The sequence below is a fragment of the Apus apus genome, chromosome 3 (assembly GCF_020740795.1).
Source record: "Apus apus isolate bApuApu2 chromosome 3, bApuApu2.pri.cur, whole genome shotgun sequence".
Classification (NCBI taxonomy): Eukaryota; Metazoa; Chordata; class Aves; order Apodiformes; family Apodidae; genus Apus; species Apus apus.
The window spans coordinates 83,150,571-83,169,558 of record NC_067284.1 but is presented as its reverse complement, the minus strand read 5'-3'; the positions used below and the strand labels follow the sequence as shown (position 1 = coordinate 83,169,558).

The window sequence follows — 18,988 nt, the reverse complement described above, 5'->3', positions numbered from 1 at the left end:
GAAGCATTTGACTACAACTGGAGCCTCATCAAAGCAGCAAGATTGCAGTTTTGACACTGAAGACTCTGATTGTAAAACACAAGAGGCTGACTTGCCATAAAGACATCAGCAATGATTCTGCTATTAAATTACACCTGTAAGAGAATGCAAGAAAAGGGGGATGAAAGAATGGAGAGAACAAGAAAGTAGGTAACCTGTCATCAACCCAGCACTGGAGACACTGAACTGCAAAAATTAAAAGGTCAATAAAATTAGAGATCTGGGGGACGGGAATCCTAGCGTCTTCCACTTAGTTAATTTATTCCAGAAAAGGTATAAAAAAATGGAAATTCCAAAATCCCTGTGTTTACCTATTATGCAATATTACTTTGCTTCAAAAGTAACAGATGATTTAAATGTTATGCTTGTGTGTTTTCTTCTGCTAATCCAAGCAGTTGAGCTCTCTCTTTATATTGTATTTCAGGTAGGTAATCTCCAGTACTAAACCAGATAAAACTATCAACTCATTTCACATACAGCACTGAACAGTCATCAGATGCTAATAACTCATTACTCAGTTGGGCAAGATCAAAACATACCAGATTAAACACTCTCTTCCTTGTTATTAGTCCCCTGATTCATCCCATCCCCACTGTACCGCTCTTTACTTTTTGTTGCCTGCCTCTATATCACAAGCAATACTATCATTGCAGGTAGCTCCTGTGACTCATTCCTTGGGCTGACCCACCTGTCACTTGTGGGTGAGATGAGCTACTATCACACTGCTTTCCTCTGGGATCTCTCACTACATTTGACAAGGCTAGCAAGACTACTGGTCTGCTTTTCAGCAGGATTTTGTAATGTTTAAACACATAAATTCCCTGTTTTTACCAAGCATACTACTACTTGAATAAAGATTGGTAATTAATGATTATGTGAACACATTCACTAATCAAAGTGCAGCATCTAATTATCTTACCAATTTCCTTGATAGAAGAGAAATAAACATTTTCTAAGATATGGAAAAAAGATTAATAAAAATGGCATACAATGGCAATACAATTTCTAAAAAAAAATGTAAAAATGCAATCTCTATATGGAAAAGGCACAATATCAGATTCACATGTAGGAATGAGAAAAAAGTTAAGACTTCACATGAATTATCTTTTCCTGGGAAAATTAAATTAATCTTTTGAAATTTCTCTTTAACTCTTAAGATGTTAAAAAACACCTTTCTGTGGATCTCCTTCTCCTATATTACTGTTGGTTCAAGCTGTGACTACTTTCCAAGTTACTGAGCCCAGCATCAGAAACACCCAGGAACAACTAGTATGAACATGCTTTCCTTGAATACTTTTTATTCTGTCTCTGCATGTACTCTTTAATTGAAATTACATTTTCTCATAGCTATCCCTGCTCCTTCAATAAAAACAGCAAACAGTGTCCCTCATTGCTGTTTACACACCACTCAACTGGCACATTCTCCACAGATTTTATTCCATTTTTTTCCCCATCACACTTATCACCCAGCATATCCAAGTACTATAACTTTTAAGTCCTGTAAATCAGCACACTGATATTCTGTAAGGACTGTAAGACACCACTGTACTGCTACATCTGTCTTAATGAAATATCTACATTACAAATAGCTTATGAATCTTTCAGTACTAGCAATGACCAATCAACCCACTCATCCTCTACACAGACCCTCAAAACAAATCCAGTGTCTTATCTGTAAACTCTGAATACTTTTTTCTGGTTGAATGAAAACAGCAAAACTTTGGCATTTACTTGCTGTCTCTCATTAGTTAAAATAAAAATGATATTTTAGAGTTCCATCTTATCCCTATGATTCATATGTCAGACTCCCTACATTCATCATTTCAAGCAAGCTTTTTTCATCCATTTCCAGGCCTAATGGTGAGCCATGTCCCAGGCAAATTGCTTTTTTTCTTCCTAATCCTCTAATCAGTGTTAGCAAAGAGTGCATATAACAACCTGCTGGCAATTAGTCTTGTTGACAGATGTCTATATAAACTATCTTTTTCACTCCTCCAAAACACTTTAAAACCATTGAGGCAACAAAAGCAAGGCCTTATTTTGTTCATCAAAATGCATAATCACATAGAAAGAGCAAACCCTCCTGCTATTGTTTTTTGCCTTGGAGCCATTATAGTTTCAAATCAAAACCACAATATATATCTGATGAATAACATTGTTATGACATCATCTTCAGAGTACAGACTAGGCTTACAGGGGTCCTGCATGACTGCAGTCGAGTCAGCCATCAAACCCTGTTTTAAACATGTGCCTTCTGAAAACTTAGTACCCACGACTGCAGTCATCAGCATTAATCCCAGAAAGTGACTTAGATCTATAGATGGGAGTAACTGAAATTCTGGCATTAAACAGTCATATTTCTCAAGAAGCACATAGGAAACTACTTCAGCATCACCTTCTAGACCAGCTTAAGAAGCCCAGATACGTAGCCACGCTTAAAGCTACTGAGAAAAGTGACTCAACCCTCCTTTCAAGAAACTTCCAGTTCATTTGACACATAATCAGTTCAGTTCAAAGACAGTTCAGGCTCTGCTAGAGGGTACATTTTCAGAACAATGCAATTTTTAAAGCATGACCTCCGGTGTGATTTTCACACTCAAGATTACAAAGTGAATGGCCATAAAGAGACTGCGCTGTTCACAATAAAAACAGATTGTTCCATTCTCAAAGACAGGAAGCTATTGCTTGAACAATGATGGTTCACACATATGCTTAAGCAGTCAAGACTAAAGTAATACTACAATTTCCAGCAGAATTTCCATTAACAGTGACCAGTGAAGGAACTAAAATATAATCCAGCAAATCTAGTTTCAGCCATTAGCATACTAGGGTACATAGTATAGCAGTCTATATTCTGCAAAGATATCCATGCAAATTCACCTATTTGTTGTATTCAGTCTGAGCCTGCTTGCAAGTAAGATTGTGGGTGACCCAGCTTGAGGTGAACCATCAATACAAAGACCACCTGCTACAGCACACTGTATGTATGGGAGACTTCAACCACCCTGACATCTGTTGGAAGAACAACTCTGCTAAACGCAAACAATCCAGGAGGTTCCTAGGGTGCAAGGAATTCCAAGGAATTGAGGAACCAACAAGGAGAGGTGCTATGTTGGATCTTCTCACCAATGAGGAAGGGGTGGTGAGGGATGTTAAGCTCAAGGGCAGCCTAGGTTGTAGTGACCATGAAGTGGTGGAGTTCAAGGTTCTTAGGGCAGCAAGGAGGGCTCACAGCAAGCTTACTACCCTTGACTTCAGAAAGGCAGATTTCAGCCTCCTCAGGGTTCTGCTCAAGAGAGTGTCTTGGGGTAACATCCTAGAGGGTAGAGGGGCCCATGAAAGCTGACTGATATTTAAGGATCACCTTCGCCAGGCCCAAGAACATTGCATCCCAAGTAAGAGGAAGTCAAGTAGAAACTCCAGGAGGCCGGCATGGATGAGTAAGCAGCTCCTAGAAAGGCTGAAACTTAAGAAGGAAGCATACAGGGGGTGGAAGTTAGGGCAGGTATCCTGGGAGGATTACAGAGAGGTTGTCTGAGCAGCTTGCGATCAGGTTAGGAGAGCCAAATCCCTGCTAGAATTAAATCTTGCCAGAGTTGTTAAGAACAATAAGAAAAGCTTCTTTAGGTATGCTGGGGAGAAAAGGACATCCAAGGAGAGTGTAGGCCCTCTGCTGAAGGAAATAAGCGAGGCAGCAACACCGGATATTGAGAAGGCTGAGGTCCTCAATGACTTCTTCACTTCAGTCTTCTCTGGCAGGTGCTCCAACCTCAACACAAAGGCCACAGAAGGTGAAAGCCAGGACTGGGAGAAGGAATTACCCCCCACCGTAGTAGAGCAGGTTCATGACAATCTAAAGAACCTGAAGGTGTATAAATCTATGGGACCTGATGGGATTCACCCATGGGTCCTGAGGGAGCTGGCAGATGCAATTGCTAAGCCTCTGTCCATCATATTTGAGAGGTCATGGCAGTCTGGTGAGGTTCCTGCTGATTGGAAAAAAAGGAACATAGCCCCTGTTTTTAAAAAGGGGAAAAAGAAAAACCCAGGGAACTACAGGCCGGTCAGTCTCGCCGCTGTGCCTGGCAAGGTCATGGAGCAGATCCTCCTGGAAAGTCTGCTAAGGCACATGGCAAATAAAGAAGTGATTGGTGACAGCCAGCATGGCTTCACTAAGGGCAAGCCATGCCTGACCAATCTGGTGGCCTTCTGCAACAAGACTACAGAGATCAGTGGATTGTGGCAGAGAAACTGACGTCATCTGCCGGGATTTGTGCAAGGCGTTTGACACTGTCCCACATGACATCCTGGTCTCCAAACTGACAAGACATGGATTTGACAGATGGACCACTCAGTGGATAAGAGATTGGCGGGATGGCTGCATGCAGAGAGTTGTGGTCAATGGCTCAATGTCCAAATGGAGGCAGGTGAAGAGTAGTGTCCCTCTGGGGTCAGTATTGCTGTTTAACATCATTGTTGCAGACATGGACAGTGGGATTGAGTGTATCCTCAGCAAATTTGCTGACGATACCAAGCTGTGTGGTGTGGTTGACACCCCAGAGGGAAGAGCTGCCATCCAGAGGGACCTTGACAGGCTGGAGAGGTGGGGCCAGTGCCAACCTCATGAAGTTCAACAAAGCGAAGTGCAGGGTCCTGCACCTGGGTTGACACAACCCCAGGCACAAATACAGGCTGGGGGGAGAATGGCTGGAGAGCAGTCCTGAGGAGAAGGACTTGGGGGTGGTAGTGGATGAGAAGCTCAACATGAGCCGCCAGTGTGTGCTGGAGCCCAGAGAGCAACTGCATCCTGGGCTGCATCAAAAGAAGTGTGGCCAGCAGGGCCAGGGAGGTGATTCTGCCCCTCTGCTCTGCTCTGGTGAGACCCCACCTGGTGTACTGTGTACAGCTCTGGAGTCCTCAGCCCAAGAAAGACATGGAGCTATTGGAGAGGGACAAGAGAAGGGCCACAAAGATGATTAGAAAGCTGGAGCACCTCTTCTATGAAGACAGGCTAAGGGAGTTGGGGCTGTTCAGCCTGGAGAAGAGAAGGATCTGGGGACACCTTATAGCAGCCTTCCAGTACTTGAAAGGAGCCTACAGGAAAGCTGGGGAGGGGCTTTTCATCAGAGAAGATAGCGATGGAACAAGGGGTAATGGTTTTAAACTGAGAGAGGGGAAGTTTAGGTTAGATACTAGGAAGAAATTCTTCCCTATAAGGGTGGTGAGGAACTGGAATGGGTTGCCCAGGGAGGTTGTTGATGCCCCATCCCTGATGGTTTTTAAGCCAGGTTGGACGAGGTTTTGTGCAACCTGATCAAGTGATAGGGTTGCCTGCTCATGGCAGGGGGGTTAGAACTTGATGATCTTTGAGGTCCCTTCCAACCTTAATGATTCTATGATTCTATGTTCTCTCTGTTCAAAGACCTAATGGTGCTTACCCTTAGAAGCACTAGCTGGATGACGTAGTTCCGCAAGACTCTTAATGGCTAGGGTCTTTTAAAAAAACATTTTTTGCTTTAATTTTAATAGGCATACAGTAAACTGCTACAATTGCCCCAGAAGGCAAGGAGATAGTGTCAGGATGAGTCAGCATGGAATTATGCTGAAAAAGCCACATGTAGTATTTGACTCAAATAAAAATGAATAGCTGGGCATGGAGACTGTAAATATCTGTTCCAGAACAGTGAATGATGCAGATCTTGGTATAAAATAAGCTTTGACTGCAATGAAACTATTTGCTCATCAGACCCAACAAGCTACAGTACAGAATAATTCTGAATTGTTTGATATTTATTCTTGCTTGTCATGACATACTAAAATACACCACAGATGTTCACTAACAAGCCCAACAGGTTGCATGTCTGCAGACAGCACAAGGAAAACTCAGAGTATTAAGATCCCAAAGCCGTACTTCCATGGATTCTTTTATGCTGAATCCCATTTAGAATTAGACAAGGATGTATTTTTCTCTCTCCAAAGATTGTTTATTTGTATGTATAATAAGCCCCATCACTTCTGTTAAAGACTGGCTCACAGTATAAGCGCAGACAAGTGCAAACAAGGGGAAGTGATCAGTGATAGTGGTGGGAGACTCTCATCTAAGAGATACAGAGGCACCCATTTGCTGACCAGACCCTCACTCTAGAGAGGTCTGTTGCTTGCCAGGGGCTCGCATAAGGGACATCACTGAAAGACTACCCAAACTTGTACATTCCACTGACTGCTATCCACTCCTGCTGTTTCACATGGGTTCCAGTGATACAGCAAGGAGCAATATGAAGATCATGAAGAAAGATTACAGAGCCCTGGGAGCAGCAGTGAAGGACTTGGGAGCACAGATAGTCTTTTCATCAATCCTTCTGGTCAAGGAGAATGAGCTTGAAAGGGCAAATCGCATTGGGAAAATCAATAAATGGTTATGACAGTGGTGCCATAGCCAGGGCTTTGGCTTTCTAGACCACAGGTAAGAGATGCCCTGGGCTTCAAGATGGATCACAGGCCAGCAGAAGAATACCTGAAATGAAGGATAATGGAATCCCAAGTAATGAGGCAACTTCAATGAGGGCCCAACTTAAATGCCTCTATGCAAATGCACGCAGCATGGGAGACAAGCAGGAGGAGCTGCAAATATGTGCGAGCCTGTAGAGCTATGACGTTATTGGCATCACTGAGACGTGGTGGGATGACTCCTACCTCCTCTGAGACCAGGAGCGATGCACCCCACGAAAGAGGAAGGCAGGCAAGAATGTCAGAAGACCTGCATGGATGAATAAAGAGCTCCTGGAAATTATCTTAGACAAAACCAGAAAGTCTTCAGAGGATGAAAGCAGGGACAGGTAGTCTGGGAGAAATACAAGTTTTCCAAGAAGCCAGGGATCTGGTTAGGAAAGCTAAAGCCCAGATAGAGTTAAAACTGGCCAGGGACATCACGGGTAATAAGAAGGGTTTCTACAGGTACATCAGTGATAAGAGGCAGAACAGGAAAAATATGAGCAGCCTCTGCAGAAGGAAACGGGAGACCTCATCACGCAGGATATGGAGAAGGCTGAAGTACTGAAGAACTTTTTTGCCTAAGTCTGCACTGGCAAAGGCTTTGGTCACACAGTCCAAGCAACAGAATGCAAAGGCAGAGACTGGGAAAAGGAAGATCTGCCCACTGTGGGAGAAGATCAGGTTCAAGACCATTTAAAGAACCTGAAAGTGCACCAGTCCATGGGGCCTGACAAAATCCACCCACGACTCCTAAGGGAGCTGGCAGATAAAGTTGCAACACCTATTTCCATCATATTTAAAAAGTCATGGCAGTCTGGTGAAGCTCCCACTAACTGGAAAAGGTGAAATGGAACCCTTATTTTCAAAAAGGGGAGGAAAGAAGACACAAGGAACTACATGCCAGTCAGTCTCACTTCTGTGCCAAGGAAGATCATGGAGCAGATCCTCCTGAAGGCTCTGCTAAGGCTGATGGAAAATGTGGAGGAGGTTGGTGGTAACCAGCATGGCTTCACCAAGGGCAAAATATGCCTGACAAATTTGGTGGCCTTTTATCACAGTGTCAGTGGACAAGGGAAGAGCAACTGATGCCATCTACCTCGACTTGTGAAAAAAGGGTTCAACACTGTCCCACATGACATCCTGGTCTCAAAATTGGAAGGATATGGATTTGATAGATGGACCACTCAGTGGATAAGGAACTGGCTGGACAGTCACACTCAGAGAGTAGCGATCAATGGTTTGATGTTCAGATGGAGACCACTAATGAGTGGAGTTCCTCAGGGGTCAGTATTGGGACCGGTGCTGTTTAACATCTTTGTTAGCAACATGGACAGTGGAATTGAGTGCCACCTCAGCAAGTCTGCTGATGACACCAAACTGTGTGGTGTGGTTGACACACTGGAGAGAAGAGATGCCATCCAGAGGGACCTTGACAGTCTTGAGAGGCCCCTGCCAACCTCATGAAGTTCAACAAGGCTCAGTGCAATGTCCTCCACATGGGTTGGGGCAACGCCAAGCACAAATACAGGCTGGACAGAGAATGGATTGAGAACAGCCTTGAGAAGAAAAGATCTGGGCTTGTTGGTTGATGAAAAGTTCAACATGGGCCAGCAATGTGTGCTTGCAGCCCAGAAAGCCAACCGTGTCCTGGGCTGCATCAAAAGAAGCATGGCCAGAAGGTCGAGGGAGGTGATTCTGCCCATTTACTCCACACTTGTGAGATCCCAGCTGGAGTACTGTGTCCAGTTCTGGAGCCATCAACACAAGAAGGGCATAGAGCTCTTGAAGCGAGTCCAGAGAAGGGCCACGAAAATGATTAGAGGGCTGGAGCACCTCTCCTATGAAGACAGGCTGAGAGACCTGGGGCTGTTCAGCCTGGAGAAGGCTCCAGGAAGACCTCATAGCGACCTTCCAGCATCTGAAGGGGCCTACAGGAAAGCTGAGGAGGGACTTTTTACAAGAGTAGTGAGAGGATGAGGGGTAATGGCTTTAAGGTGGAAGAGGGTAGATTTAGGTTACATGTCCCTGTACGTGCAGGGAGGTTGGAACTAGATGATCTTGAAGGTCCCTTCCAACCCAAACCATTCTATGATTCTACGACTTTGCAATATACTAATAGTTATTTGCATAAATGTATTTTTATTTATTTATGGTATTTGCTAATAGTTATTTGCATAATACTATATACAATTTTATGTAGAGTTCTTTATCAAAATAATTCAAATTAGTATCATTAACAGTAAATAGCTAGGAAAAACAGCTCGGCATCAAGGAATGAGGCATAGATTCAGGATAGCTGCTAACAGCTTTGGTTCTACCCCCTTGATTTCAGAGATTTTATCTTTGCATGTATGAGGTACTATAGCTCAGTCTAGGATTGTTGGGGTTTTTCCCAATCCATTTTATCTCCTGCTCGTAGGTGACTGGAATGCCATTATCCAAATCAGTCGGCAATTCACCAGCTCTAGTGAATTTACACCATAGATAAATTCAGTGCATAAAGTCAATGTGAGACCCTCTTAAATGTTCATACAAATACAAATAGTAAATAGCACACATCTACAGGTTTGTATTCTGTTTCATCAAATAGCTTGCAAACTCATTTTAGGCATACATTGATCCAGTAAAAACAACAAAGTGATTTACTTTTGTTAGATTTCAAGAAAGAAATTTAACAAAAATGATGGATTTGAATTCAAGCAGCTTGCTTACAAAAACAAGTGTAAAAATATCAACACCAAGGAACATATTTGCTCTCTGTGAATATATGAAATATAAAGCAATATAATTAATCCCTTCCTCAAAATCTTACAACTCTAATTTACCATGATTTTTCTTTGTGGTTTTCTGAAGCACAGCAATGTATACAGCCTATAGAGAACTAGCTGTATTTGAAATGTTTCTCTGTGTGGCTGTTTTACTTAAGAAAATATTTAAAGAATGACAATAAATGCGGTTATATAATCACATAATCCTATTTATTATAAGCACAACATTCTATTAAAGGGTTAAATTCAGATACCATTCCCCAGACAGAATTTGCCTTAGATATAGTCAGTAAGCCTACATCACAAAGTGACTAATTTTTCAACTAGTTTTTCACTTCATGTTTATAGAAGCAATACTTTGAAATAAAAGTAAACAGAATTAGGTCTCTTGCTTTTATAACATAATTAAAATGTTAGCCTGTAACACCCCATTCCTACAGACAGTTTAAAGACATCACTAATTTTTGCAAATTACTTAAAGGACTCTTACAGGTCTGCTAAGAGCATGACAACTGTGGCAGACCTACCCGTTTTGCTTTTCCTCACAAACAAAAAATTGCAAAGTTTCAGTTATTATGGGACATAATCATGGACAGATGGCTGGGTATAACACATGCCTTCATGCATAAGCACACAGAGATTTACACATGGGCATATAGACTGTTCTGTTTGGGGTTTTTTTAACTGAAGAGCATTTGTTCATTATTTGATCATTTTCATATGGATGCTTTTGTGGGTAATAACAGGTATCAATAAGCTATCAACCACTTTATACTTTAAAGGAAGTCTGAGCACTTACATTTTCATTATTATCATCACACTCCTTAGACAACAGTACTCCCGTGTTTCCTAGCAATCAATAGTTTTGAGTTTAAGCTGAGGGCTTTTTGCTACATATACAAAAACTCCTAGCACATTAAAGGAAACCTGCTACTCTCAACACAAAACTTTGAAGAGTTCTCATTCTGTCCAGGATAGAGAGCTGATAGAAAAATAGATTAGTTGAACTAAAATGACAGTTGAGCTGTTCCAATGTTTTTTTAAGCCATGTATAGAAAAACTACTGTCCTGGTATTTGAGGGAGAAAATTTACAAACGAAAAAAAATTAACTCTTCTATGCTTTTTCTTTCCCTTTGCAGTTGATAATGCCTCAGGTTACATACAAAAATCATTGTATCACTGATCGCTGTGTACTACCATATATATAGTCTAACATAACTTTTTAAAGTGTGAAGTCTATTACAGTAAAAAATCCCCAACATTTTGGTAAATAATATCTCCTGCTATACAAATAACCATAGTCTCTCTAATTTGAAAACCATAGCACACAAGGTGAGGCAAAGAATAACAAATACTACAGATAATTTTATAGAATGTCATGCTGTACTAACTTATGGGAAATAAAGGTCCATTCCTCAGCTGTTAATTTTTGTACAAGTGGTTTCTAAAATGAAGGCATTTTGCTCACTCTTAAGGCTCTTTCCTTCTTTGTGTCAGACTTATTCACTAGCAAAAATACTACTAAGGTTAAAAATTAAAGTAGAGAATTCTTGCTGTTCTGGACAGTACAAACTTCTGTAAATACTTTCTATGTAAGTATTACTATCTCCATTACAAAAAATGCAATTGTTTACAGAGCTGACCAGAGTACAGAAAAAGTAGGTTCCACAATGGCATGTATTTCAGATGAACTACATATCCATTGGTAGCACAAAAAGGTACATATCCACATATAAATGCATGGTGGAGCAAAATTTTAAATAGTATGAAATTCACTTTGACTCTTACCAGAAAAGACACTGGGGATCTTGGAAAGAAAACTTTTGACTGTACGAATAGGAATCCCATTTTTCTCATCTTGCATGCGGGCTATGACATCTTCCATCTGAATACAGAGAAAAAAATTAAAGAAAGAAAGAATAAAGAAATCCAGAATTATTTCCTAAAAATAAATTATTTGAGAAACCCCAGGTCAATCCCTCAGAATGACAGGTCCAGTCTTGCTATTTTTTTTTTCAACTTCTAATTTATATTTTACATTTTTATTGAACGGGCTAAAAAATTGGAAGCAATTTATTCATGGACAGCAATTAAAAAAATTTATGTGCTCCAAGTCTCTTGAGAAAGAAAGAGCAAGGCTGAATAAAAAGGCTTAGTTAAAGTTGCTAAAAGTAGCTAAAAGAAGCAGTTAAAAACCATTGCCGAATACAGAACTTCATGTTTGATTATATTACTGGTATTGTGCCAAATATAGACTCATACAGCCTTCTGGGGGACTGACATAGTTCTCAAAAATGCTGTTCAGAACAAAAATAGTTCTTTTAAGTTCAAAGCAAAAATTTCTTTTCCTTTGAGAAATGGAAAAAAAGCACAACATCATGCAATTTTTTTACATTTTTACATTGGCTAATTTTTTCCAACTCAATTTTTTAGGCTAATTCGGTCAGTACATTTTATAAAAGAAAGTACATATAATAAGTAGATATTGTTGGTATAGCACACAGCAAGAGGTGGAAGATGGAGTGTATTGCTCACAATTAAGGAATGTACAAATATAACACAAGAAAATAATCAATGTTCATTGTAATGGCTTTCATCTGACATGGAATTTAATTATTTAAGAAGAAAAGGCTATTAATAGTGTTCTGAAGGAATTTTCAAGCAGACAAACTGTTATCTGTGAAATGGAATCTGTCCATACATTTACTATTTATATAATAGTGAAGGCTTGTTTCAACCCCTTCTAAGTTCTGTAACTTGTAAATTGTCTTATTGAACCCTTAAATGAATGAGAAGTCTCTCAAACTCAAGTGATTTTTATTTTTTCTTCTTCCAACAATAAAGTAATTTATAACCATAGTTGCATTGTCTTCTATGGAAACAAACAGAAGTCAATTTTATGATAAATTCACACAAGGGAAACTTATGAGAATATTGCCAGAACTCAGAGGGAATAACAATGAATGTTATACTGGGACAAAGTTTTTAAGACAATTCACATACAAGGCAATGTGATAAACGCATGTTTATGTTATAACAAGGATTACTACAAATACAAGACAAAATCCTGGAACGTAGCATCACTGATAGTGATATGCAGTTACCTCTTTCTCAGGAGTGCACAAGTCTGCTTTCAGTGCCCACCATTCCTAGTGCTGTCAGGAGTAGGTCTTTTGATGGTATATGGAATAAACTGTTACATTGTTATGCTTTCCTAAATTTGCTTCATGGACAAGATTTAATCTAAAATGTACAAAACTTAACTCAGATAGGGACTGTGGCTCTGGGGGAGTTCTTTGGTTTTGATTAGCCAAGTGAGCTCTAGGATGTCCGCACTGCAAAATTACACATTCCCCTGCACATCTAGTTCAGATTATTGGTCTGTGTCAGGAGTGAACACCCTCTGTGCAAAAAGCAGCTCATGCTCCAGATAGCATCATTGTGAACTGACTGGTTAATTCAATGTACAAAGATTACTGCCTAAATGAGTGGGGATGTTCTGAAACAAGATATAAAACAACAGCAGATTCCAAACGACTTAGAGTTGACCTGAGATTCTGTATGTTATCTGTTAGGCTGTGAAATTCTTATTTGTCTTTTTTCTTTTTGGGCAGAAATCTAAAAGGTCACCAATATTTTATGGAGGTTTTAAATCTTGAACAAAAGAACTCAAGAAAATGAAGTGCAAATTTAGGGGGGAAAAAGCTTAATTTAAAGATTCAAAGCTATCTCATCCAACATATGCAGGTGCAAAGTTTAACTTTCAAAATACATAGTCTCTATTTCTGTTTTAGCTGCTTCAAATTCAGCAAATATATAATCTCTTCTACTGAAAAATATCTCCTAACTTAGTTAGATTTGGAAAGCAGCACTCAAGGCACTTCTATGTCATTCATCAACAATGACATAAGACAATGAAAAGGACAGAATAGTTTAATTAGAATGGAAAAAAAACCACAACAACTTCATCTAGTTTTGCTCTAGAAGTCTACTACAGGAAGCACAAACTGTTGCCTCATACAATAATCTTCCTTATGATGTATTGTTTGCTTCTGAGTCACCTGACCCAGTGTTCAAAAATTAACTATAAGCTCCTTTACTTCACCTCAGAATTAGGTTTACAGTTTTCTTATGTGCTTACCTGGTTAAAGCTGACTGGCTCAGATCATGCAATAGGATCTTCTTTAGTCCTACACTTTCTCAAGGAACTCAAAGAAAATTGTCAGAGGGCTGGAGCACCTCTCATATGAAGACAGGCTGAAGGAGTTGGGACTGTTCAGTCTAAAGAAGACTCCAGGGGGACCTCATAGCGACCTTTCAATACCTGAAAGGGGCCTATAAGAAGGCTGGGGAAGACCTGTTCACTAAGGCACATAATGATAGGACAAGGGGTAATGGTTTCAAGCCAGAGAAGGGTAGATTTAGGTTGGACACGAGGAAAAAGTTTAATAAGCTTAATATGAGGGTGGTAGATCACTGGAACAGATTGCCTAGAGAGGTGGTGGAGGCCCCATCCCTGGAGACATTCAAGGTCAGGCTTGAGGGAGCTCTGAGCAATCTGGTCTACTTGGAGATGTCCCTACTTATTGTGCAGGGGTTGGACTAGATGACCTTTATAAGTCTCTTCCAATCCAAGACATTCTATGATTCTATGAAATCCACAAGTAACTACCTTCTGATCACTCTGCAAATGAACGTCAATGTGCTGGAGAAAAGGAAGTTGTATAACCACGTCTTTCAGCTTTTCAGTCATCAATATACACAATTAACAGGGAAAGAATACCTAGAAGGAAGTTTACAACATATCAAGGATTCTACAGGAGCATTTCTAAATAAATGTATGCTTCAAAAACTGTGCCTTTGTTTTACCAGTGAGGCAGTTCCAACCCTGGCAAATTTGAATTCCATTTCTAATTATCCACACATCCTGCAAAAAATTGCCCCCTTGCACCATAATTCAGCATCACTGCTTTTTAAGAAGTAGGGGTTTTTTTAATTAATTCAAAGACAAAAGCTGAAAGCTCAAAAAGTTTGTCAGTGTAGGACAAGCGTTTTTTCTTCCCTTAAAAGTGAGCCTCAATACACTCCCCATAAAGACAGTCACTAGATAGAGAAAGAAAGCAATGATCTATATCAAGGTTTAATGTTGGGCCAGCAATTAAACAAATTACAGATGCTCTGTATTTACCCCTCTTCCTTCCCAGAAAGGGAAAGGAAAGAGAATAAAGGACAAAGACTTACAGGTGGGAAACTAAACTACACAGCTTCAGTAAAACAATAACAATTAAAAATAAACCAGTGAGATTTATATAAATATACACTATACCACTATCATGCTCCCTGCCCCCCAGTAATGCTCAGGTCACCACTGAGGCTTCAGAGCAAGCTCTGGGAAGGTCCTGGACTCAACTCCTGGACTCAGTGGCAGACGGGAGGTGGATTTGGGAATGCACAGATCAGGTTCAAAGGCAGAAGAGATGGAGTCTTCCCAAGAAGCCAGCCATGGATGAAAAGAGCTTGACCCTTTTGATCCCTCAGCATTATACACAATATGATGTGTATGTGATGGAATACTTTGGTCAATTTTGGGTCATTTATCTGCTCTCCTCCTCCTCCTGAGAGAAGGATCACAGGTGTGACCCCTTTGCCTCCATTTCCAGCGCACAAAAAGTTTAGAAGAACCAAGCAGTGGCCTTGGTTCTGCATACCATTCTCCAGTGACAACTATAAACACACAACATTATCAGTCCTAGAAGCAGACACTGACAAAAAATATTCTGTTAATTTCAGAAAGTGCAGTTATTTAGAAGAGAACTGTCTGAGAAGTAAAACTACTACAAAAACTGGTTCTGTCGTGGCTTAAACCAGGACAGTTTGGAACTAATTAAAGTTCAAGAAATATAGTGTAAAAGTTTGAAGCCTTAACATACTTACACATTTACAGATACCTTAATTCCATTTCTGCTATTAAATAAATATCAGTGCCAGGGAATTAAAAGTATACCCAGAAATACTAGAATGAAATAGCAAAATTTTGTACTCAATTATCTTACCTCAGAACGGAAGGTTGCTCTTATGTTGATCGCCCTGGGTCCACCCATACTACAGCTTTGTTAATTTTGCTAAAATCTTCTTCATTTTATCCAAATGCAGGGATGGAATAATCCAGTGGCACTAACTACAAACCTCACTCAAATTCTTAAAAGGTACAACAAATTATGTAATAATTTCTTGCACTAAGTAACAAGTTTCCCTAGAATTTTTTTTCCCCTCCCTACTTAAACACATTACACTCCAAGGCCATCACTGCAGCTTTCAGCAGGTTGCAGGAGTCTTTCCTTAGCCAGCCCCAGGCAGAGACCTAGATGGAGCAATGGGCTGAACAAAACCAGAAGGCAGGGGAAAGCTGCAAGGTTCCTTACAAGGTAATGGCCATTTTTTTCTGTTTTGCAATACATGCTAACTACACAAAATAGATCTTGTTAGCATTATACAGATTGTGAATTACCTGCAACTGCTTTTGCTTGCAACAGTACTCCTCTCTTGAAATTCCATTGTATTGTTTGTTCTGTCTCACACTGACAATTGTACTACAAATTTTCTGTTGCGACCTCCAACAGCTAAAAATCCTGCAGCTGCAGGATGCAGAAAATTTGCAATAAGGTATTTTGCTATGGTTCACTGAGGCAAAAAATAAATAAATCTGTGCATTTATATGAATGGCTAAACTACTCCATTAGAGTTACACTTCAGGAACATCAGAATCTCTGTCTTCCCCTGTGAGCTGCTCTTTGTCTGGACTACACATGCCAACAATCACTTCAATATCCTCCTTTAATTGAATCATCACAATGCCACCTGAGAACTGCCCAACTCGGTGAACCAGGGGCTTTGTTCAGCTAGTCAAGCTGCATCACAGAAAACAGCACAAAATACAGGAACTACAAATCCCGGGAGGCTGCACTGACAAGCACCAGTACAGGCAAACTGATTGCCAGATAAAATATTTCAGTGTCGCTCACCAAACTAAAGCAAATAATCTCAGGTCAGGAGTGCTGACAATTCTTTTTCTAAATCAAGTGTATGGAAATGAGATGGTTTGACATCTCTGTATTAAAGACTTCAGCATTTTCCATTCAATGCTGCATTGAGTTATTTCAACTCCTAATTCCTATTTGGGATGACAACAAAGTTTAAAACATTCACAATTCCAGAGAAGTACATTTAGGTTTTTGACTAAAGTACAATGCTGAAAGATGGCTTACAATAAAATCATAGAATCATTTTGGTTGGAAAAGACCTTTATGATCATCAAATTCAACTGCTAACCCAGCACAACCAAGTCCACCACTAAACCATGTCCCTAAGCACCACATCTACACCTCTTTTGAATACCTCCAGGGACAGTGACTCCACCACTTCCCTGGGCAGCCTGTTCCACTCCTTCCAACTCAGATGCCCCATCACAGATGTCTGTCTCCCTGTGACGCTAAAATGGCTTAAATTTCTGATTAACCAAACTGTTAATGACAGTCATGCATGAACTATCTGAGCTTGCTGAAAAAAAAACAACACAACAACAACAAAAAAACCCTCAAAACATTCAATCAGGAGTTCCTGTAAGTCAGTAATATTGCTTCTCCAGTCTACCAATAAGGGAACTGCTCTAAGCACTCTCCAATGAATATTAAAATAGAAAATAAATTATGCAATGAAAATAATAAAATAATGACCGGTCTAATTCTTTTGAGAATCTCCATTTGCTGAAGTAATTATTTGACGACATAAAATCAAATGACAAATCAACACAAAAGTTTCCAATCGTATTAAATTGACACAACGGAGATGGTTGAAAGAGCCTAATTTACTATGTATACCTATGATGCTGACAAGTTTGCCTTGTGTTCCTTTTCTTCTGCAGTATGAAGTCACTGGTGTAAGCAAATACTCCATCCTCAACAGAATACTTGTAGAGAGCCAAAGATGTTCTGGCTTCACATGTAGCACAAAACTCTGTGTTGAAGCATTATCTGTCATCACTATGTCTGCATTTTTAATTATCTATTTGTGAATTTCTAATTAAGACTGGAATAATCTCGAGTACTGTGTGCAATTTTGGGCACCACAATACAAAAAAGACATCAATTTATTGGAGAGTGTCCAAAGGAGAGCCACGAGGATGTGAAGGGTCTGGAAGGGATGGCTTAAGAGCAGCAGCTAAGGTCAGTTGGATTATTCAGCTTGGAGAGGAGGAGTCTCAGGTGTGACTTCACTGCAGTCTGTGGCTTCCTCACGAGGGGAAGAGACAGGGCAGGTACTGATCTCTTCACTCCTGTGAGCAATGACAGGACTCAGGGAAAGGGCAGGAAGATGAATCAGGGGAGGTTTAGGTTAAATATCAGAAAACGGTTTTTCACCCAGAGGGTGGTTGAGCAATGGAACAAGCTTTCCAGGGAAGTGGTCACAGCACCAAGTCTGCCTGAGTTCAAGAAGTATTTGGATGATGCTCTCAGGCACATGGTGTGATTCTTGGGGTGCCCAACAAAAGGGACAGGAGTTGGACTCAATGATCTTGATGGGTCCCTCCAACTCAGCATATCCTATGATTCTATGAAATTTATTTACCCTAATTATCCATACTGTGTCAGATACAGCAAATAGGGGATGTTCCAAACTGGTTGTAAAACATGTGTGGCACTACAAACACTGGCAGCCTGTACCTACTACATTCAGTGAGTACAGGGCAAGCTTTTGTCATTTGTTAAGGATAATTTAGGTAATTTTGAATTTATATGAAAATTGATGCCAGTTCCTTGAAATTACTATTGAGACCTGAGGTTTTTTCTAATTAGATGAACAGTCCCACTGGGCTTGTCCCTGTCATCAACACTGCATATTTACCACTGAACTTACATCAATATGATAGACTGCACACTGCCCACTTAGAACTGTGCCTTTGAAATAACACTTTTAAGCATGTTCTTGTGTTACTTAGGCATCCAAAATGCTTAATCAACAAAACAAGAATTTAATTTTAAGTGCTTATAGTTTATTACAAATCATACAGTAGTTCCTTTGCTTTTTATTCCTGTGCCTTGCCCATTTTGAGCAGTTCTGGATATCCAAATTCTGGATACTAATACCAGGAGAAGCAGAGAGTCCTAGGGACAAGGAATGAACATACACTTACAGAGACACAGGTAGGCTACTATAAAAGAAGCAGTAGGCACATTTCAAAAGTGCTAAACTATCTAACAATAAAGTTGATGAAAATAATTCCCTTCTTAGGTATGCTCTCTCAAAGAGAAAAAACCCACTGTCTTTATGTAAAGTTTACTGGAATCACACAGAATATGCAAAACCATTTAAATTATTGAAGCTCAGATATTGACAACTACTGCATAGAAAATAATTTTCTACAAAGTTACTAGAAAACATACATTGGAACTGAGAGCATTTGAGGAAGAAATACAGTTTCAGCATTAAAAATGTGTAAAAAATTAATAAATTATCTGCTGAAACAATATTTACTTGACCTCTTTTTAATACTTTTTGGAAGAAGGATAAGTTAAGAGCATACTTTGAACTCCTGTGATTAACCTGTAATCAGATGGCCCATCAGTGACTCTTAGATAAAGAATGGATAAAGGTTAATCCCTGTCACATAAACTGTGCAATATTAAATGGA

The 18,988-nt window shown here is 39.9% G+C and overlaps 1 protein-coding gene across 7 annotated transcripts in view; it reads right to left on the bottom strand.

Annotated features, from left to right (window-relative positions):
• Positions 1–18,988, bottom strand: part of RGS7 (regulator of G protein signaling 7) — a 264,913-nt gene that overhangs the window by 128,966 nt on the left and 116,959 nt on the right. For all 7 annotated transcript variants that reach the window (XM_051615774.1, XM_051615776.1, XM_051615777.1 and 4 more), the window contains one exon: positions 11,089–11,185. In XM_051615774.1, coding sequence (XP_051471734.1) covers positions 11,089–11,185 — 97 coding nt within the window. The remainder of the gene's footprint in view (positions 1–11,088; positions 11,186–18,988) is intronic.